A 23637-nucleotide genomic window follows, 5' to 3' on the forward strand; every position below is an offset into this window, starting at 1 on the left:
TATATTGCAGACTTTAATTTATCAGTGCCCTGACTTGATAATAATTCCAGCGGTGCACTCCTCTGAAAACATCCCACTTCCTTCAGCATTTATCAATTTTTCTTCTTCCAACGCTTGCTTTAATGACATATAAAATTATGGTTTTTATTACATGGCTTTATACCTGCTAAAGGAGGAAGCTGTGAGAAGGTTTAAATAACAAGGTTTGTTTTTCCCCTGGCCCAACCCCCTCTTTCTGGCACATTAATGTGCTTCTGCACCTGGAAGCTGCACTAGATGTCTATTCAATCATGGGTTTTATATACAAGCCGGGCAGCTTTGTAGACCTTTAAAAGGGATGCAATGACTTGATCCTGCCTCCTGCACAGATCTACTTTCCAAAAAAGCTGCCTAGGCATTCCCTGAGGCCCTGTTCTACTTGTCTTTTGTCAGCCTGTGCTTTTCATCTGAAATTGTTTGGAAATCATGCTTTTAGTTGCTGCGCTCTTTCAGGCCAGCATTCATTATCTAGGGAGAGTGGCCAACTTTCTTCCTGGTTTATTTTTAAAGAACAAAATTGATACTTTATCCATCCCCCCCCCCCCGGTATCTTACTGCATGCATTTTAGCCACTGCCTGAAAATAAATATTCTGTGATGAGCCAATATAAATAGTTTCGCTTCTCCCTTCCGCTGCCCACGGCAAAGCATTCCTTGGTCTATCTTCAGTGTTGCAACAACATAAGGCGGGGCTATGCAGATTAAAGAGGCAGGTCTATGTTCTCCTGCCCTGCCCTGCCCTTCAGTTGGCAAGCTCAGGCAGTAGACTGGATGCTAGTCTGCTAGCTGTTAAGTGGGTTCTCCTACTCCACACACCCACTTCCTAAACCGCCTCAGCCCTGTATACCTGAACGAGCATCTCCATCCCCATCGTTCTGCCTGGACACCGAGGTCCAGCTCCGAGGGACTTTTGGTGGTTCCCTCGCCGCGAGAAATGAGGTTACAGGGAACAAGGCAGAGGGCCTTCTCAGTAGTGGCACCCGCCCTGTGGAACGCCCTCCCACCAGATGTCAAGGAAATAATCAACTATCTTACTTTTAGATAAATAAATAAAATAATAATTTAATTTTTTATTTATACCCCACCCTTCCGGGTTTAAAAACCAGGCTCAGGGCAGCTAACAGCAAATGTAAAACATTGATTAGAATGCGACTTTAAAACAGCGTAGAATACAACATAAAATGCAGCATCAATATTGATAAAATTCAAAAATTCAGGGGTCATTTTGGAATAGTCAATGGACATTGAATGATCACCAGAGCTAACTGGCCAAGCTGGTCCTACTAGGGTCAGCAAGGAGGTGAGTGAATAAGAATTTAAATGTGGGGTCCCAGAAAGGGTTTCTTCATAGAAGAGGAAAGGGGAAAGGGAATAGAGAATCAGGCTAATTCAAATTGAAGGCCAGGCGGAATACATAGCGGTCAACTTTTCCCTTTTCTTGCGAGGAGTCCTATTTGGAATAAGGGAATTTCCCTTAAAAAATGGGAAACGTTGACAGCTATGGTGGAATAGCTCTGTTTTTCAGGACCTGCAGAAGGAGATCAAGTCCTGCAGGGCCCTAGTCTCATGGGACAGAGCATTCCACCACGTTGGAGCCATCACTGAAAAAGCCCTGGCCCTGGTGGAGGATGACATCTGAAGACAAGCCTGTTTAGGGAAGGTTTTTATGCTTGATATTTTATTGCGTTTTTAATATCTTGTTGGAAGACGCCCAGAGTGGCTGGGGAAGCCCGGCCAGATGGGTGGGTATAAGTAATTAATAATAATAATAATAATAATAATAATAATAATAATAATTTCTAAATTGGCACACAGGCCAATGACTGAACAAAGGGTCGTTGATCCATCCAAGTCTCCATTTACATCCAGCTCCCCTGAAGGAAAGCCAAGTACAAAGGAAAAGCCATAAGAGGAAAAGGGAGACCTCATACCTGTGAGGAGGACACTACCTTGGAAGACAGAGGAAAAGAATCCCAGCTAGTGTCAGAAAGCAAGAGGTGGAGGTAGTGGCGTAGCGTGGGTTGTCAGCACCCGGGGCAAGGCAAGTAATTTGCGCCCCCCCCCCCGCTGCACTGTCCCTCCCCCAGATAGTCCCTCGCTCTCTCTCCGCACCGCACCGCACGCCTGGCACCCTCCCCTCCACAGTGGGCGGCGACCCGGCGGCTCGGATCGGATTCGCACAGCCAGCACTGCAGTGAGAGAGAGAGAGTGAGCCAGGTAGGGGCAGAGAGCTGCGAGTGCGAGCGCGCCCCCCCCAGATGTTGCGCCCAGTGCGGCCGCCCCCCCCTGCACCCCCCATGCTACGCCACTGGGTGGAAGGAAACTGCAATGGGAATAGAGGAACCCTTGCCATGACAAGCCTAACCAAATGCCTTCCTACCAAAGGTGAGCCCTACTGGGCTACCTTGGCTGCAGCAGGACAGCCCAATGCAAGGGAACAGACACAGGCAGATGTTCTTCTCCATCTTCCAGGGTCCCCTGGTCCTTATATAATATTGTTGCTTTGCTTCAGGATGCATCCACGTTTTAGAAAGTCACCCGAAAAATAAGAAGATGCTAAACAAGTTGCATTCAGGCACAGCGGATGCATAAAAGCAAAATTTCCTGCACCCTCTCTGATCCATAACTCAGTAATGTGGATCTGCCAGTTACATAAAATAACATTATTTGTCTCCTGTGTGTCTTATGTCAGAGTAACTCTATGTTAATAACTGCCCCATTTATCTGACAGACTTTTTTTGATGTCTGCCAGGCAGTTTGGATGAATGAGGCTATTTGGATAATGAGGCTTTGAGTCACCACCAAAATGGAGACAAGCGCAAAGTCATCCATTTCCTTTGGAAATGTTGGAAAAATCACGCTGGAAAAACTCACAAAGATACAAATACATTGAAGCATCTATAACCAAGCATAAATACCAGGAATGGAATTCTTTCAAGGTACTGTGATATTAAGTCTGAAATCTATGAGTAGGGGCAATGGGGACAAAATAAATGTGGCGCTATTACAGAAGAACATCAGTAATGGTGAATGTCACTTTTGCTTCTCAACGCACTGTGTTAGGAGGAGTTTCTGTTGAAACACCAAAAATTAATGCCTCTCTCATCCAAATACGAGTGGGATACACAAAGGGAGTTCAGGAGCAAGCACAACATGCCCAAGGAAAGGAACATAACATACTGTAGCCAAGATGGCCCATGTATGGGAAGGTCAACCCAACCAACACGAGTCAAGCTAAACCTATCGCATTGGAACAAGAAGGTCCAATCACTTTGGAAAATCCCATTCTGCCTACAATTTTTTAGACAAGGCTGGGGTCAACAGTGGAGAGATCAGCGGCCCACATTCATCAGTCAACCTGCTTTCACAGCAAACAAGACTTTCTCATTTTAGGGCTGCCATATGTCTGGGTTATCCCGGACACATCTGGGAATAAGGCTGTCAAAATGGCGGATTTTCGCTGAACTGACAAAATGTCCAGGGAAACCCTGACATATGGCAAGTAGAGCAATAAAGAAAAGCTTTAAAAATCCCCCAAAAGCCACAAAACTTTGGGGATTTTTTTTTGGGGGGGGGCAGATATTCAAGCTCAGCAACTTTTTATGGATTTTCACTTTGGGGAATATGGCAAGCCTACATTTGGTAGTCTCATTAGACACTGCCAGACCTACCCCTCATATCAGATCCCATTTGGTGTTCTTCCACAAACCCACACCTTCTAGGGAGCTACTACTTCAGCCCTTTGTTGCCATCCTAAGACCATCTGAAGGCAGCCCTGTATTGTGAAGTTTGTAATGTTTAATGTTTTATTATGCTTTTATATATGTTGGATGCCACCCAGAGCGGCTGGGACAACCCAGTCAGATGGTTGGGGTAGTAGTGGTAGTAGTTGTTGATGTTATTATTATTATTATTATTATTCCAATCAGTGATTTGCACAGTCCTCCAGCTGCAAGCCAAGGTTCCCATTCAATCCTTGGCGTCTCAAAGGAAGGGCTGGGAATTTCTCTGCTCTGAACTCATGGAGTGCCACCACTGGTTGGCGCAGTTTGGTCTACAAAGACCAACGGTTTGGGCTTTCAATTAAGCACCTTCCTGGATTCCAAAAAGGCCAATATGCCCCAAATGCAGGAAGTGAAAGTCCACAGCAGGCTTGCTGCTAAAACAATGTATAGCTGGACACACCCATCATTCTTCTCAGCCTATCCCAAATGATAAGAACATTGAGAGGGCAGACAGTGAATCTGGCCCATGGGTGAACTTATGAATGGAGCAATGGAAGAATGGTTAATAACCTGGCCTCACTCATCAGTGAGGAAGTGTACAATGCAAACGTAACGCCCAGTTCTAGCCTGAAGAGAATGCCTTCCCCATTTCTGAGCATGCCGTCTACAAGAGCAACTTCCGTAAGTTACTCACCACCCCTCTGTCAGAAGAAGCACAAACAGCCTGAGCGCATTCAAGCAAAAGCAGAACACCTTTAAGTCCCATAAATTTAAACAGAAGTCCGATTCATATCCATGAATGTACCAGCAAATGTGACATGAATTTCTGTTGAAAAGAAGGAGATGAGCCATCTTAACTTGTGGATATTTGACCACAAGTAAATCTCACTATATACAGCGTTCCTGCTCGTGTACAACTGCACATGGCTGCACCATGAAATGCTTACTTTCAGACAATACTGGCTTAAGATCTCAGTATTTGGCCTGGGGAAGGGATTACTTGTACATCTAACCAATGAGGAATTTATCAGCCCATGGCGGAAAACTATGGCCAGAAAAGCCACCTCGATTGGACTGTCACCATCCCTTTTGTATCAACTGGGCTACGATACCACCCTTGTATCCCTGAAGTAAAGGCTTTGGGACATCTCACATAGCGACCTGTGATCCAGATCCAATGTAATCTGTGGCCCGATTGCAGCTGGAATCCAAAATGGGCACAACTTTCAGTTAGCCTCATACCATAGGAATTTGTCCATACCCACCTTTCGGCGTTTATTTACCAAAGCTAGATTAAATGTATTTCCATCGGAAGTTCTAAATGGTAGACTGAGAGGCATCTCCTACCAGAACAGGCTTTGTTGATGTTCTCAGGACACCGATTGCATGAACCATATCCTACTGCATTGTGGGCAGTATGAGCAAGCAAGGTATCAACTGATCAAACCCTTACTAGCAAATTTGCTGGGAAAATCTGAAGCCTCCCATATTAAATACCTTCTAGAGGACAGGTCAAACGATATTACACTGACCGTGGCAAAGTTTCTTTCGGCGGTAGCAAGAAACAAAGACCATCATGCTCAAAATGACTGCCTCAGTCTCTTTCACCTGCTGTTTGGTTGTTTTAACTGTATCCTGTTTTGAAACTGTTTTGTGGGTATATGGACCGCAATAAAGATATTTATTTATTTATTTATTTATTTACTTTCAGACAGATTGTCTCACAACTTATAAAAAGACCCAGAAAGATGTGTCAGTATATCTGCAATGCATATTTTTAAATGTACCAACATGGCAATAATCAAAGTGTTTGACACAGCCACATTTAAAGCCATAACCTTTCTTCTAAATTTTTCTGTGAAATCCCTCCACCTCATGGTTTGGGAAGACTACGTTAGTCACGGGAGAAAAATCCTGGAACTATTATGGGTTCGTTGAGAATGTAATAACAATAAATAAAACCATCTGTGCCACAAGAGCTCTAGTAACAGTAGATGGAGATAGAGTCCGTGCTGAATCATGAATAATACAAATTCCGACCAAGTGTAATACAGCCCTCCACATATCTCCAAAAACAAACCAGCTCTTCATCATTAGGCTGGAGTTTGACAAAAATGCAGAGGATCAGATCATCTGAACAATACAGGGTGGCACAAAACAACTATCCAACACGCCTAACTGCAATGTGGCAAGTGATGTCAGCAGGTTCCAGTGGTGGAAAAACAGAATTCATAAAAGCATTCCTACCTCCATCCCCAGATCCAGAACCTGCATCTGTAAGAGGGAGAGAAAAAAAGGGGTTGTGGTTATATAGATGTATGAATACTGGGATAATTTGTATGTATGTGCAGCCACATCCTGCTTAGTTAAAATGCGCTGTAGCAAATTGTGCTTTTTTTTATGCCATTCCTCTGTCAATTAGAGAGATCTATGCTAAATGTTTCATGTGAACTTTCTGTTTGATGCTGGAAAGTTCCTTTTAAGATTCTACAGGTGTTCCTGTTCTAAATCCTCGGTTTACTGCACCAAGGCTGGCAACCTTACTGTGTTTCCTGACAAATTTTCCATTTTCTTCCGTAAAGTATTTGTGGGGGATGGGCGCTCTGTTTTTATTTTTCGAACGTAAGCTTTTGAAAGAAAGGAGAACCAAATCTACATTTGGCTGTGAGAGTCGCGGGGTACGTTCCACACCAGGGGTCAGCAAACTTTTTCAGCAGGGGAGGCGGTCCACTGTCCCTCAGATCTTGTGGGGGGGCCAGACTATTTTTTTTGGGGGGGGGGGGAATGAACGAATTCCTATGCCCCAGAAACAACCCAGAGATGCATTTTAAATAAAAGCACACCTTCTACTCATGTAAAAACACCAGGTGGGCCCCACAAATAACCCAGAGATGCATTTTAAATAAAAGCACACATTCTACTCATGTAAAAACATGCTGATTCTCAGACTGTCTGCGGGCTGGATTTAGAAGGCGATTGGGCCAGATCCAGCCCCCGGGCCTTAGTTTGCCTACCAATGTTCCACACAACCCATGGGTGAGATCTCTATCCCTGCTCCCTCACAGACCCCATGCAGACAGGCCCTGACCATCTAAAATCTCCCTGTGCTGCCATGAAACTGGTCTCATAGAATAGAATCATAGAATCATAGAGTTGGAATAGACCACAAGGGCTATTGAGTCCAACCCCCTGCCAAGCAGGAAACACCATCAGACCACTCCTGACATATGGTTGTCAAGCCTCTGCTTAAAGACCTCCAAAGAAGGAGACTCCACCACACTCCTTGGCAGCAAATTCCACTGTCGAACAGCTCTTACTGTCAGGAAGTTCTTCCTAATGTTTAGGTGGAATCTTCTTTCCTGTAGTTTGGATCCATTGCTCCGTGTCCGCTTCTCTGGAGCAGCAGAAAACAACCTTTCTCCCTCCTCTATATGACATCCTTTTATATATTTGAATATGGCTATCATATCACCCTTTAACCTCCTCTTCTCCAGGCTAAACATGCCCAGCTCCCTTAGCCATTCCTCATAAGGCATCGTTTCCAGGCCTTTGACCATTTTGGTTGCCCTCCTCTGGACACGTTCCAGTTTGCTCCCTTAGTCTCAAGCAACCACAGCCGTTTCTGAAGTGATGAGCCAGCAGCATCTGCAACTGGGCCTGACAAGGATGTTCTATGCCTGCTTCAAACAACAATGCAAGAGCACTAGATCATTTTGCTGCCTGATCCGCTGCTGGAAGGTTTTTTGTTTTTTTTTCAATAGCACAGCATATGCTTGTTCTCGGCATTTATATACCACCCAATTAACCATGTCCTCTGGGCAATTCACAAATTAAAACCAATAAAATACAAAATACAATCAATGGGCAACTAAAACGCTCATTAAGCAAGCAGCAGAGCTGTGGGAATGCCAGCATAGCGTCATTGTGGATTGCAGTGTCAAGTGAATCAGGCGAAACATTTGGATCTGTAGACATCGTCACCTTTAGACCTTTGGTACGTTTCCACATCAGTAAGCCTGGTCACCAAGGAGGTTTAAATTCCAAAAAAAAATATTCCAAAATGCCAGAGTGGTGCACGCTCTAGTTATCTCCCGCTTGGACTACTGCAACCCTCTCTACGAGGGGCTACCTTTGAAGGTGACCTGGCAACTACAACTAATCCAGAATATGTCAGATGGACTGGTGACTGGGAGTGGCCGCCGAGACCACATAACACTGGTCTTGAAAGACCAGTTGGCTCCTAGGACATTTCTGAGCACAATTCAAAGTGTTGGTGTTGACCTTGAAAGCCCTAAATGGCCTCGGCCCAGTATACCTGAAGGAGCGTCTCCACCCCCATTGTTAAACCTGGACACTGAGGTCCAGCTCTGAGGGCCTTTTGGTGGTTCCCTTACTGCAAGAAGCAAAATTACAGGGAACCAGGCAGAGGACCTTCTCGGTAATGGCGCTGGCCCTGTGGAACGCCCTCCCATCAGATGTCAAGGAAATAAACAACTACGTGACGTTTAGAAGACATCTGAAGGCAGCCCTGTTTAGGGAAGTTTTTAATGACTGGTGTTTTAATGTATTTTTAATCTTTTGTTGGAAGCCGCAAAGAGTGGCTGGGGAAACCCAGCCAGATGGGCGGGATATGATTATTATTATTATCATTATTATTACCAGATCCTCGCAAATTGATACTATAGGATTGGTACAAGGGAAGTGACATGTGTAGCTCTGAGTCAGAGCATCTGCCTTTTCCCAGGTTCAGTCCTTGACATCTGCAGGTCAGGCTGAGAGATGCTGAAACCCTGAACAGCTGCTGTCATTCAGGGCAGATCTACGGTCTTAGCAGCCGGGCAGGGGGGGCATGTTTGTGTGCTGGGGGGGGGGGTTAGACCTTGAGGGTGGCCACACCAGCCCCAGCCCTCACCACCGACTGAGCCGTGGCAGTCTGAGCCATTAGCAGGTTTTGGGATGTGAAACACAAGAGCAGTCAAGTACAACATCCCTAGAGTGGACATAAAAGGGGATGTCTGGACCAGCCAATTGAAACTTCCTGTTTCTCCTAGGCTGTGACAGACTTCCTCTGCATGTGACTAGAGTCGGGCGTGAGCTCACCTGCCCAGGTAACAAAAGAACAGGACTGGTCAGCCATCTCTCTCTCTCTGACCACAATTCATCGAAGAAGCAACTTCTGCTTAGCCTAAGATGCTCTCTTGGCTTGCAGCCAAGAGAGGACAAAGGAGTTGTATCCTTATGGGATAGTTTCCAGGTGTATATTACTTTTCTAACTTAAGTCAGCCTTCTGAGATATAACTGTGAACAGAATGTGTGAGTAAACTCTTTTTACACTTTTATAGAAGACTGTCTTGTGTCTATCTTTTTATGAGGGACTAAATGAGGAATTGGGATGTGGGTGGCACTATGGGTTAAACCACAGAACCTAGGACTTGCTGATCAGAAGGTCGGCGGTTCGAATCCCCACAACAGGGTGAGCTCCCGTTCCTCGTTCCCTGCTCCTGCCAACCTAGCAGTTCGAAAGCACGTCAAAGTGCAAGTAGATAAATAGGTACTGCTCCGGCGGGAAGGTAAACGCCACTTCTGTGCATTGCTCTGGTTCGCCAGAAGCGGCTTAGTCATGCTGGCCACATGACCCGGAAGCTGTACGCCAGCTCCCTCAGCCAATAAAGCGAGATGAGCGCTGCAACCCCAGAGTGGGCCACGACTGGACCTAATGGCCAGGGGTCCCTTTACCTTTAAATGGGGAATTACCAAAAGGAAAACGTATTTTAGAGGCTTTAGCCTGAGCAAATGCATCCGCTATGCAAATTTAAAAAGGGGAATGTTACTCTGCTAAATTGTAGAACTTGTTAACACAAGTTGGAAAGGATATAATCAAACAATATATCCTCTCCTGTATCCCTGAACATTCCCACACAAGTAAGGTGAAGTAAGGGGAGGGAGAAAAAGGCTCGCTGTGGCCCCACGAGGAGGGCACAGCTGCAGACTGTGGCACCCCGTTCGTGAAGGAGGCAGCTGCCAGAACCTCTCACCTGTCCTTGGTGGGTGGCAGCAGCAGCGCCGTTGCCCTCCCCCTTGCTCTCGGCCAGCCCACGTGTGGGACATATACAGGCATCCCTTCTCTGGCATTGGCTTGGCTTGCCTCCTCATGGCTCCAGCTTTGATAAGGGAGCCAGGTTACACCCCCCCTCATGCCCAATCAAAAATTTGCGCCGGGGCCACGGCTCCCCTGGGCCTCCCCATCCTATACCCCCGGGATGGACAGCCGTGAGCAAGATAGACCGGCTCGCTGTGTTACCAAAGACTCTGGGCAAAAGGCAATCAGTTAATATCTATGCTTGGGTGCCTAGTCAATAAAAGCACTTGGTTAAGTAGCCCTGTAATTAAACTTGAAAACTACATTGAAAATTACTTGGAGAGATATAGTTCAAAAGGAAATTCCAGCTGCAGTTGCATACATGCTTGCCCGGGAGTAAGTCCCGTTGAATTCAACGGCGCTTACTTCTGAGTAGCCACGTACCGGACCGCGCTGCTACTCTTTAAAAGGAAAGCGCTTGATGCATCTGAACAAAAAGCAGGCAAAGCTGCATAGAGGCAGAGATCAGTTCGCGAAGGCTCCTCAGTGTCACTGGCAGTTAGGAAGGGAAACGGAGAGCTTGCAAAGCACAAAATTGGGATTCTACTTGAATGCTGAGAGTCAGAATCCCAATTTATCTACAGTCAGATCTGGTTAATCTAGATCAGTTTGCAAACCTCCATCATCATTTCGATTTTCTTTTCAAATCTTCATTTTAAATGAAGCCGTGATGCTCTTCAAATTGCAATTCTGGCTTGCAATTAAAAACAAAACAGAAACCCGGTGTGTGTCTAAACAAAAGATGAGCCCGCAAACAATTTCTTTCTTTCTTTTGCACAATTGCTTGCTTTGCAGATAAGTAAGCCTCAGAAATTGGACTCTCGCTTTTTTTTACCATATTATCGCAAACTGCAAAAGGCAAATGGGGCCTCTTGTGCGACTCTGTCCTGCTTTCTCTGATGACAAACAAGATTATCTTCCCTCGCACACACATTCCTCTGAGCCAAAAGGTCTCTAGGATAAACCCTCCTATTCATTATTTTGCCGCATAAGGAAAGTAAGTATTAACTTTTGTAGCGGGCCTTTCTGGCTCTCTGCGGGGCTCTCTGAAACGCCACAAAATTGCGAGAGCCATACAAATCTAACACCATGAGACAAGATGTCTATCACACTGTAGTGAGGGAGCTTCTGCTCATGATAACTTCTCACTCCTATCCTTCCTTCCGGCTACTTTAAGAACATTATTTGACGATTTAACACCATCTTGCAAGTCCCCCATTACTTCTCTTATGGTCCCTTTAGGGCAGGGCTTCCCAAACCTGGGTCTCCAGCTATTTTTGGACTACAATTCCCATCATCCCTGACTACTGGTCCTGCTGGCTGGGAATGACATTGGCAGCCCTGCAATTTACGTGGATGGTTCCAGGGCAGCTTGCAAGGCTGGGGCTACCAGCAGAGCCAATCTGTATCTGTGCCCCAGTCCCTTCCAGGTAAACTGAGGCAACACCATTCAATTGCCAAATATATATTGGATGGGAGCTAACATAGCATGAGTGGGTGTCCACTCACACAACTGGGCTTCTCCCCTCCAACCCATCACACCCCCCCCGAAAATCAGCAAATTTGCAAGTGGCCAGAGGTCAATTGTTCAAGCAGATTTCCACTGCACAAGCAGGCAGATATCATTGGATGTTTTCTATTGGCTAGGGCAACTCTCGCTCTTCCTCATTGGTCATGTGTCAGAAGTAGTGGCGAAGCTTCATGCTCCGGCACTGGGGGGCGGAGGGCAGGCGGGGGTGGGACTGGCATGTGTCCCGGGGTGGGGGGTGCGTCCTGGGGGTGGGGCGCTCCCCCCGCACTCCTCTTCCTCCGCCAGTGGTCAGAAGCAGGTCAGAACACCCCGTAAACTCATCTTGCAGGCCACACATTCTAGGGTTGTCATATTTTGAAGAGCAAAAAAGAGGACACATTTACCACCTGCTACTTTTAACATCGCTACGATGACTCTACCCATGAAAAAGAGGACACGTCCTGGAAAAAGAGGACATGGCAACCCTAAAATGAAAACATCGTTCCCAGGTTCTGAAATGGTTTGCTGCAAGGAGGAAACAACAACAAAACCCCAACTGTAGTTGTAATCACATGTTGTGCCAAGCTTTCAATTACTGGAATGAATCAGGCAGCAATGCAAAACAACTGTTCGCGATGACACACAGTCTATTAGATTTGGCTTAAGATAATATGCCGTACACAGCCTGCTAGACCTACCAGTGGCACACGATCCTTCTGACGCCACAAGGATTTCGCTTTGCTGCTTGCAGGCAGCCTGTCTCAAGTAGCACTCGTTCTGATAGGTGTCGCCGTTGGAGCCGCACACAGGCACAAAGTCACTGTTACACTGATGAGCAGAAAAAGACAGATTGAAACAAGTTTAGGGTTGTGTTATAATCATCATCATCATCATCATCATCATCATCATCTATTACTTATACCCCACCCATCTGGCTGTGTTTCCCCAGTCACTCTGGGCGGCTTCCAACAGGATATTAAAAACACAATAAAACACCCAACGTTAAAAACTTCCCTAAACAGGGCTGCCTTCAGATGTCTTCTAAAAGTCAGATAGTTGTTTATTTCCTTAACATCTGATGGGAGGGTGTTCCACAGGGAGCGTACCACTACCGAGAAGGCCCTCTGCCTGGTTCCCTGTAACCTCACTTCTTGCAGTGAGGGAACCGCCAGAAGGCCCTCGGTGTTGGCCCTCAGTGTCCAGGCTGAACGATGGGGTTGGAGATGCTCCTTCAGGTATACCGGACTGAGGCCGTTTAGACTGAGCTTTAAAGGTCAACACCAACACTTTGAATTGTGCTCGGAAACATACTAGGAGCCAACGTAGGTCTTTCAGGACCGGTGTTATATGGTCTCAGTGGCTACCACCAGTCACCAGTCTAGCTGCTGCATTCTGGATTAGTTGTAGTTTCCAGATCACCTTCAAAGGTAGCCCCACATACAGCACATTGCAGTAGTCCAAGCAGGAGATAACCAGAGCATGCACCACTCTGGTGAGACAGTCTGCTGGCAGGAAGGGTCTCAGCCTGCATTCCAGATGGAGCTGGTAGACAGTTGCACTGGACACAGAATTGACCTGTGCCTCCATGGACAGTTGTGAGTCCAAAATGACTCCCAGGCTGCGCACCTGGTCCTTCAGGGGCACAGTTATCCCATTCAGGAAGTCCTCTACACCAGCCCACCATGTTAATTTAATCTGTCTATCTTGTCCCTCTAATAAACCCCAAAGTGATTTCTAGGGTTGCCATACATCCAGGGAAACCCAGACAAGCCCCTCTTTCGTGGGGCCAACATACCCATCTGGGAAGATTTTTCACATTTTAAAGGAAATGTCTTGGGTGGGTGTTTGTTGGATTCACCTTGCATGCCTCTACCCCTGTCTCAGACTGGCAGCAGCTTGGGCTGCCCTCTTTTTTTGCTTTTCAAGATATGGCAACCCTAGATTTACAAGCAAGTAAAACTGAGACATCACCTTGCCAACAAAGGTCCGTATAGTAAAAGCTATTGTTTTCCCAGTAGTGATGTATGGAACTGAGATCTGGACCACAAAGAAGGCTGATCGCCAAAGAATTGATGCTTTTGAATTCTGGTGCTGGAGGAGACTCTTGAGAGTCCCATGGACTGCAAGAAGATCAAACCAATCCATTCTGAAGGAAATCAGCCCTGAGTGCTCACTGGAAGCACAGATTGTGAAGCTGAGGCTCCAGTACTTTGGCCACCTCATGAGAAGAGAGGACTCCCTGGAAAAGACCCTGATGTTGGGAAAGATGGAGGGCACAAGGAGAAGGGGACGACAGAGGACGAGATGGTTGGATAATGTTCTCGAAGCTACCAGCATGAGTTTGACTAAACTGCGGGAAGCAGTGGAAGACAGAAGTGCCTGGTGTGCTCTGGTCCATGGGGTCACGAAGAGTCGGACACGACTAAACAACTAAACAACAACAAAACTGCAAGAATAAATTGGCAAAAAGCATATTAGAAACAGATCGAACAATAGATCATTGATGGCACCTAAAGAACTGTTGGGATACTGTCGGGGAGACAGGGGCATTTTGTGGGCCCCTAGCTGGCTCCAGCCACCGGCCAGCAGCCGGGTGATCTCCAGTCCTCAGAACAGCATCAAGCAGCGACTCAGGCCTCAGAAACCTTTAGAGACTTGGCATGCTCTAGTCAGCAGAGTGAATAACTTCTCACAATGGAAGTGGCGGACAGAGACATGTGTAAGCATTATTTACAGGCGTTTATTCAGCATAGTTCAGGAATAAAGGGGAAAAAACATGTCTGCTTCCCTTCGTGTCCAAGCACACAGCAGCATAGCAAAAGCAATATACAAACGGAAGTTCCCAGCAGGCTGTGCTGGAAGTAAACAGGCATGTGACACACAACAGTCAAGCCTGTTCCTTTTAAGGTGGAATGGAACTATATCCTAACAAGAACCCCCCAAAAACAAAAATGAGGACAAGGTTGGCATCAGGCGAGTCTCCTTGGAAAGAGGATTTCATAAATGGGGAGCTACTGAAGAGAAGACCTGTTCTGCCATCACCACAAGAGATCCCAGAGGGAGGCAACATGAGAATGGGTCTTTTCTGCATTGGCTCTCCATTTGTGAAATGCTCTCCCCAGAGAAACTCACCTGGTGCCTTCATTACATACTTTTAGGTGGCAATTGAAAACCTTTCTCTTCAACAAAGTTATCTGCTTATTAACATTATATGGCTTTTTTAAATGTATTTGTGAAAGAGGGGTTGTTAGTTTGTTTTATGACGTATTTTGTATTCTTTTTTTTTTTGTGTGTGTGTATTTTTCTGTTGTGAACCATCCTGGAATCTTTGGATGAATAATAAAATTAATAAATCTTCATCATAGTTATCAGCTTTTATTAAAACAGACCCAATGCAAACTAGAAAAGAGAATAAGGCCTATCACAATGGTTCCTTATTGCCTGTTTGACCAATTCCAAACTGGGGAGACACACTGAAGAATGGCTAGGCAGGATCTGCTCCACATGCTGCCACAGGAAAATTACCAACATACATAGCATGGAACACACTTAAAAACTCTTCTCTGGGGCTTATATCTCAGTTTAATTAAACTTGACTTAGAACTGTGGTTTAAGATCCTGGTTTACAAATTGGCATTAATATATAGTTCTCCACTGCGGCTGTAATGACTAACCGTGTTTTAATTAAACCAGGTTGTAAATACAGAGGAAGAAGGAGGAATGGCCACATAATCCCATCTCTTATTTCCAGCTGCTGAACTATAATTTGGCAAGCTGGGAACCATAGCTGTCAACGTTATCCTTGTTTTAAAGAGAAATTCCCTTATTCCGAATAGGATTCCTTGCAAGAAAAGGAAAAAGTTGACAGCTATGCTGGGAACGCAGCACCCAAACAAGGCCATTGAGTAGAACTGAGTGGAAAGAGGGCAGATAAAGGACTTGGGATCACAAATTTCCAGGCTGCAAACTGGCAGCCCTATTGAAAAAGGGCCATGTGACCCCAAATTTTGTTGTTGTTGTTTAGTCGTTTAGTCGTGTCCGACTCTTCGTGACCCCATGGACCAGAGCACGCCAGGCACTCCTGTCTTCCATTGCCTCCTGCAATTTGGTCAAACTCATGCTGGTAGCTTCGAGAACACTGTCCAACCATCTCGCCCTCTGCCATCCCCTTCTCCTTGTGCCCTCCATCTTTCCCAACATCAGGTTCTTTTCCAGGGAGTCTTCTCTTCTCATGAGGTGGCCAAAGTATTGGAGCCTCAGCCTCATGATCTGTCCTTCCAGTAAGCACTCAGAGCTGATTTCCTTAAGAATGGATAGGTTGGATCTTCTTGCAGTCCATGGGACTCTCAAGAGTCTCCTCCAGCACCATAATTCAAAAGCATCAATTTTTCAGCCTTCTTTATGGTCCAGCTCTTACTTCCATACATCACTACTGGGAAAACCATAGCTTTAACTAGACGCAGCTTTGTTGGCAAGGTGATGTCTCTGCTTTTTAAGATGCTGTCTAGGTTTGCCATCACTTTTCTCCCAAGAAGCAGGCATTTTTTAATTTCGTGGCTGCTGTCACCATCTGCAGCGATCATGGAGCCCAAGAAAGTAAGATCTCTCACTGCCCACATTTCTTCCCCTTCTCTTTGCTTAGGGTGAGCAAACCTGTCAATTTTGGTTTCTCTTGGTTTCTCATTTTTGGAATCTTTAATTCAGCTCTCCAGATTTCCACATCAGTTTGTAAGTGTGTTCTTTTGAATCCTCGTGGAAATTCAACAGCCTGTAGTGCAAATTACTCCTACTAAACACTTTCTTGTATGCAATTTTGCACAACAGACACGTTTTTTATTTTTTTTTTGCAGAGCATTTTCCCCAAATATAATGCATTTTTCTATGTTAGTTCCACCAATCTACCCTAGTGTATGCATAGCAAAATTCAGAGAAGTGCAAATTTGAAAGGGTGGCTGTGTTAAAGCTCACATACGGTTTCAGAAAGTGGGAACTGGGTAGGTTCAGCTTTAAATGTGAACTTCTTCCCCCACCCCAGCCCCAAACATACTCTAGGGAAGGATATAGAAATGGCAAGTGATTGCAACAATTGTGTGTGCGATTGGGGACTTCCTAAGAATATTTTACTAGGGTTGCCATACAGTGGTACCTTGGATTAAGAACTAAATTCGTTCCAGAGGTCCTTTCTTAACCTGAAACTGTTCTTAACCTGAGGTACCACTTTAGCTAATGGGGACTCCCACTGCCTCCGCCGCGTGATTTCTGTTCTCATCCTGAGGTAAAGTTCTTAACCTGAGGTACTATTTCTGGGTTAGCAGAGTCTGTAACCTGAAGCATCTGTAAGCTGAAGCGTCTGTAACCTGAGGCACCACTGTATTTCAAACAGTGAAAATCTGGACAGAAAACTTATTGAGCATTTTGGGGGGTGGGGGGAGGGCAAAGCTGTTGAGCTTTTTTAGCAAAATCATGAAAAAAAAAATGCCGGTTTTGAGCTATTTTTATGGGAAATAGGATTTTCCCGGACATTTGACCAATTTCTGCCAGGACACTAATGCCAACTGCAGCATTCTGGGAAATTCTGGATGTCTGGCAACCCTGATTTTCCCCTTACATGCAGCATTGTAACTCAGTGCAGCTGACTTGACCCTGTTTCTTAGCTTCCACACAGAGCCAGATGTATTAAGTCCATTGTTATTCCTATCATAGCAAAGCCACGTGGATCTGAACAGTGCACCTGCAGTCAATGATTAATCCACATTGTATCAGCCCACCTGAAATTCCAGCTAAGCCATAGTTCCACTGTAATCTATCAGTCTTCTCTTCCTCTGTCAGAAGAAAAGGACAGCTTTGCCCCCCACCCACTTCCACCCCTTGTTCACTTTAATAAAAATAATTCCATTTTGTAATGAAAATTAAGCAACCTACAGGGTGCAGTTATCACAAGATAATCACACTCAGCGGCATTAGAGATACTTGGCTGTGCCCCGTACCTGATAATTATGCCAGGGATGTGATTATCTCATGATTACTGTACTCCTGATATGCCTCATTGTTTAATTAGAACAAATGTAATGATCAAGATTATTATTTACAAATGATCACCTCTGCTTAAAAACCAGTAAAAAAAAAAAAGTCACACTGCCAATTAGTCTTGAAATATCTCACGATATGCTAATGCACATGACACACCAGAGGAAACGGAGATCTATAAAGATGACAAACTTCAAAACATGCCTCAGCTATGGACAGTTGTTTCGTGTTGATTAACATGTTGGGTGAGATACAAAGGTTTATCTTGATTGGACATTACGCACAGACACAAGGCCAGGGAAATGATGATTACTTGGCCAAACTGAAATGTCACTTTGCCCAAGAGAGGAAACATCTCCCACTTGCCAAAATGTTAATCAGACTCACCAGCGCTTCTTTGACTTTTACAATCATGCCTCCAATATTCTTTTCTCCAAACAGACCAAGTCCTTCCATGGAGACTGAAGGCTGTTTCTGCTGACCCTTGATCTAATGTGATGGCCTCCAGCTGTTGTTGGATTCCAATTTCCATCAGCCCAAACCAGGATCCAGGATTATGGGAGTTGTGGATGGCCACAGGTGTCCCATCCTTGCTTTAGAATGACCTTTGTGACCTAGTGGGGTGTAGTGGTTTGAGCCAGAACTGGGAAGACCCAAGTTCAAATCCCTATGTAGATATAAGGGTTTGCTGGGTGACCGTGGGCCAAACTCTCAGCTTAACCTACTTTACAGAATTGTTGTGAGGATAAAATTAGTAGTGGGGGAGAACACAGTGTGGTACCTATTTATCTACTTGCACTGGCGTGCTTTCAAACTGCTAGGTTGGCAGGAGCTGGGAATTTGTGGGAATTCGAACCGCCAACCTTCTGATTGGCAAGCCCAAGAGGCTCAGTGGTTTAGACCACAGCGCCACCTGTGTCCCACTGGGCAAATCTCTCAGCTTAACCTATTTTACAGAGTTGTTGTGAGGATAAAATTGGGAGCAGGGGAGAACACAGTGTGTAGACTAGAGTTGCCTCTAGGAAACGAGGGATCTATAAATGTAACAAACCAATATGCTTTAATGCCAACCACTGAAACACTGCAAAGAATGTTAGAGAGAGAATGCTCAGTTCATGTGCGGCCATAGTTGGGCATCACTACTGCTGTGTGTGAAATGCCTGGTACATGAGATCTTTCTGGGAGGGTTGATAGCTCTTACCAAGTTTTCCCATTAAGGAGCCCCTGAACTGCTGCCAAGAGACCCTCCCCTCCTCCAGGGCTCCAAAAACACTTTGAATAGTCATCTTCCATCCATCCATCCACTCAGAAGATTTAAGGGGGCCTGTTGGTTTTCAAATTGCCTGCATGATGAATGCATTGCAAAGCTGAAGTATATCTGAAAGCAGAGGTGCCAGACTTCAAACAAAGCCTGCGGGGTGGCAGGCGGGGGATTCTAACAGAGCTGGAGGGCAAATTGGCAGAATCTGCCAATGCAATTAACGCGGCCTGTAGGGATTTGATGCCTTCAAAAGCAAAGGATCAAAATCTCAGCTGTCCTCTGGATATAAGGAGAAAGCAGCACAGACTCTCAAGAACATGCAACTGTGCATTTGCAGAAGGCTGCAGGCCAATTGTTGCCCGCCACATGCAACCTAATGCAAGTTCTGCAAGAACATCTAACAAGCCAGGTGGATACCCCAAGCACTCTTGTTCGAAATGCAAAGTGGCACAGGGCTTGCAGAGTGTTGTGAGTGCACCCCTCAAAGTAGGGCAGCGTCAGCCAGCTGAGCTCCCCACTGCACACCCAGGAATCGCAACCTAGTGGAGGGCACTAGGTTGGTGAAGCCTACTCTATGTCTATGAACTTGTCCTCCCCCTGGAGAAGAGCATCACCTACCAGATATGTCCTTATGTGATAGGATGCAGAAAGGGAGCCGGATGTACAGAAAGCAGGAAGACCCAACACGTAAGCAGCAACAGGTCAGCATCAGCTGTACCAGAAGAATATCTGTTGTAAATAAAAATATGCCCTTTTCCCTTATGGGGTATCCAAGAGCCCATATAGAGTCCTTACATAGGTTCCCTATTGGTAGGAGAAAATAACAGAGGCCAACCAGAGAATATTGAGAAGCAAAGCAGCTAGTAAGCTTGATCTTTATTGATCTGTTGCAACAGGGTACTCCCCTCACACGCAGGAGAGGAAGAGGGCCCCCAAAATTGCTGTGCAAGGGCTTATAAAGACTTTGAATTTTCCATCCTCTAGATCAGGACCACCCCCAGAAACATTATGCATGCATCACAGAAGGGGTGTAACCTAAGACCACCCCTCAGATCCCACCTACATCACAAATTTAAATGTTGTTTTTCTCCTTGTCACAGTTTATCTCTTGTCTGGCAAGTTACTTGATTGGATTGCCTGGGGTGCTTGGCCATTCTTTTGTAGTGTTAAAATACTTATTTCCTGGGCCAGCTCACACCTTATTCAAACAGACATATCTTGTGAGGAAAGAGACAATGAGGAGGCTTTAAGACATATCTTGTGTGGAAAGAGACAATGGGGAGGCTTTTCCAGTTTAACCTTGCAGGGAAAGGATTTGGTCAGTTTAGGAATCAAAATGGTTCCAGGTTGGTCTTCCTGTGTTGATCTGTGTATGTGCAGTTATGAACATTACCATATATCTAATACCATGAAATTCCTATCACAGTGTTAGCAGGGGGACACCTCTGCCTTCCTTCATGAAGCATCCACATATTGGGGATCTTTAAGGGTGGTCCCAAATGCGCTCCATTCTTTGCCACCCAATTGGACAGTGTCGGAAATTAGGAAACCTTTTCAGCAATTTTCAGAAGGGCGAAGGAAAACAGGGAGACACTTCATGGGGAAGGTGTGACAAGTTAAGACAATGCCATTCCCATGGGAATTGTGGGAAATAAAAATGTCAGCCACCAGCTGGTGGCTGTCAAGGCGACGTCTGCCACCATGAAAGTGACCACCATGGCGAAAAGGCATTTGCCCCCCTTTTTCATCTCCCCCTCCCCCCGGAAAACCAAGCTGAAAGGAAGCTTTCTGCTTAGCACTAAAAATGGTGCATAGAGAGGGAATCGTAAATCAATTTTCAGCTTCCACTGGCCTTGTAGATTAGAGCTAAATTATACATCACAATGAGTTCTTTCTCAGTTTTGGGGAAACTATATATTCAGCCAGGAGGAAGAATGTTAATATGTTGGCGCTTCTTTTGTGGGCAACATTCAAACACCAACATATTAACATTCTTCCCCCTGGCTGAATATAGTTTTCCAAAATCTGAGAAAGGGAGACATCGCTGCCACTTGGAGTTTGTATTTCAGACACCAAAGTGTCATGGGACAGACGTTGATCAGATCTCTGATATTTTGTAGCCTTGGGGAATATCACCCTTCTGTTTGAGGACTAAAAGTTTATGCTGAATTTTGGCAGGCCAGTGTTGTGATGCAGCTAGCATGACTTTTTAAAAAAGTCATTGCATTTCAAGAAACTGAGGCAATCCTGTCTGTGTTTCATTCTCCATTCAGACACACATCCCAGCCTTTTTTTGATTATTATTATTTTTACTTTCCACATTCCTGAAGCTGAAATGTTTGTTGCTCTAAAAGGCCTAATAATATGTTGGTACACAAACACACACACATGCAGTTATTAGTTCTGTAAATCTGGTTACATCATTGTAATCAGGAATCCTCGTGGGCACAGACGGTTTGGATTCACATAGATTACAAACTTTATTGGCCCATCAATAGTGGCAGGTAAGCTCTCCCACACCGCAGCCTAAATTGAATTGGCTTGGAAACAAGCTGTGCTCTTTTACTCCAAAATCAGAAATAGCTTGGCTTGTTTTCTAAGTCCCTAATTCCAGTTCCCCCCACCTTGGAAGCTAGTGGGCTTTCTGTGGGCATCTGGTTGACCACTGTGAAAAGAAAATGCTGGGCTTTTAGGTAATAATAATAATAATAATAATAATAATAATAGTAGTAGTAGTAGTAGTATAATTTATTATTTATACCCCACCCATCTGGCTGGGTTTCCCCAGCCACTCTGGGCGGCTTCCAACAGGATATTAAAAACACAATAAAACATCAAACATTTAGAAACTTCCCTAAACAGGGCTGCCTTCAGATGTCTTCTAAAAGTCTGGTAGTTGTTATTCTCTTTGACATCTGGTGGGAGGGCGTTCCACAGGGTGGGTGCCACTACCGAGAAGGCCCTCTGCCTGGTTTACTGTAACTTGGCTTCTCGCGATGAGGGAACCCCCAGAAGGCCCTCGGTGCTGGACCTCAGTGTCTGGGCAGAACGTTGGGGGTGGAGACACTCCATCAAGTATACTGGACTGAGGCCATTTAGGGCTTTAAAGGTCAGCACCAACACTTTGAATTGTGCTCGGAAATGTACTGGGAGCCACCCCAACCCTCTCACTAACCTCGTGCCAATACCCTCCCTGCCCGCCCTAATACTCCAACCCTCCAAGCCCACTTCCCCATTAATAATACCTATCTGATGACATGGCAAGAGCAGCAGAGGGGCTGACTTTCACAATCCCGCTCGGATAAGGTGCAACTCCAAGAGTTGCTGGGGCCATTATTCCTGTAATCAGCCCACCAGAAAGACAAAGGAGCCAGAGATCCAATCTCCTTCCATCCCTCATCATAGAATCATAGAATCATAGAATCATAGAGTTGGAAGAGACCACAGGGGTCATCGAGTCCAACCCCCTGCCAAGCAGGAAACACCATCAGAGCACTCCTGACATATCATCTCACCGCTGCTGCCCCCTGCATTTATAGAAATGCAGAAAGGGTGTGTGCAGACCCTCAAGTGCAGTGGCGTAGCATGGGTTGTCAGCACCCGGGGCAAGGCAAGTAATTTGCGCCCCGCCCCTGCTGCACTGTCCCTCCCCCAGATAGCCCCTCGCTCTTTCTCCGCACTGCACCGCACGCCTGGCACCCTCCCCTCCACAGTGGGCGGCGACCCGGCGCACAGCCAGCACTGCAGTGAGAGAGAGTGAGCCAGGTAGGGGCAGAGAGCTGCGAGTGCGAGCGCGCGCCCCCCAGATGTTGCGCCCGGTGCGGCCGGCACCCCCCACACTACGCCACTGCTCAAGTGTCCCTATTTTTCAGGGACATAAGCTGTTTCAGTTTCTGATTTGATCATGGAATGCCCCACTTTTCCTTAGGACGTCCCTATTTTCATCGGAGAAACATTGGAGGGTATGGAGTTATGCAACCCCCGAGCCAGTGTGATAAATAACTATACAACCTTTAGAACATGGGTAGGCAACCTAAGGCCCGGGGGCCGGATCTGGCGCAATCACCTTCTAAATCCGGCCCACGGACGGTCCAGGAATCAGCGTGTTTTTACATGAGTAGAATGTGTCCTTTTATTGAAAATGCATCTCTGGGTTATTTGTGGGGCATTGGAATCCGTTCATTCCCCCCCTCCCAAAAAAATATAGTCTGGCCCTCCACAAGATCTGAGGGACAGTGGACCGGCCCCCTGCTGAAAAAGTTTGCTGACCCCTGCTTTAGAAGACAACTGAAGGCAGCCCTGCACTGGGAAGTTTTTTAATGTTTAATTTAAGTTGGAAGCCACCCAGAGTGGCAGGATATAAATAATATTTTTAAAATGGAATAAAGGTAAAGGGACCCCTGACCATTTGGTCCAGTCGTGGCTGACTCTGGGGTTGCGGCGCTCATCTCACTTTATTGGCCGAGGGAGCCGGCGTACAGCTTCCGGGTCATGTGGCCAGCATGACTAAGCCGCTTCTGGCGAACCAGAGCAGCGCACAGAAATGCCGTTTACCTTCCCACTGGAGCGGTACCTATTTATCTACTTGCACTTTGACGTGCTTTCAAACTGCTAGGTTGGCAGGAGCAGGGACAGAGCAACGGGAGCTCACCCCGTCGCAGGGATTTGAACCGCTGACCTTCTGATTGGCAAGTCCTAGGCTCTGTGGTTTAACACACAGCGCCACCCGCGTCCCTGGAATAGGATATCCCTATTTTCATCAGAAAAATGTTGGTGGGTATGTGGGTGGTGGATTTGGAAGCTAACTGGGAAGGGGACTGGGGAACGAGTTGGGAAGACAGAATTATTCTCCAGCTTGGAATTCAACCAGCATTATTTTTATTTCTGGAGGGGCTGCTCATCGTGCTTGATGAATTTTGCAAGGAATTGGAGCCTGA

The 23637-nt window shown here is 45.9% G+C and overlaps 1 protein-coding gene across 1 annotated transcript in view; it reads right to left on the bottom strand.

The window, feature by feature from the left end:
• Window positions 1–23637, bottom strand: part of TMEFF2 (transmembrane protein with EGF like and two follistatin like domains 2) — a 253143-nt gene that overhangs the window by 206346 nt on the left and 23160 nt on the right. The window contains exons 3-4 of the mRNA XM_083412522.1: window positions 12111–12240; window positions 6011–6037 (exon numbers count right to left, since the gene is read on the bottom strand). Of these exons, the coding sequence (XP_083268648.1) occupies window positions 6011–6037; window positions 12111–12240 (157 nt within the window). The remainder of the gene's footprint in view (window positions 1–6010; window positions 6038–12110; window positions 12241–23637) is intronic.

Source organism: Podarcis tiliguerta (assembly GCF_965153285.1).
Source record: "Podarcis tiliguerta genome assembly, chromosome: 1".
In the NCBI taxonomy this organism is placed as follows: domain Eukaryota; kingdom Metazoa; phylum Chordata; class Lepidosauria; order Squamata; family Lacertidae; genus Podarcis; species Podarcis tiliguerta.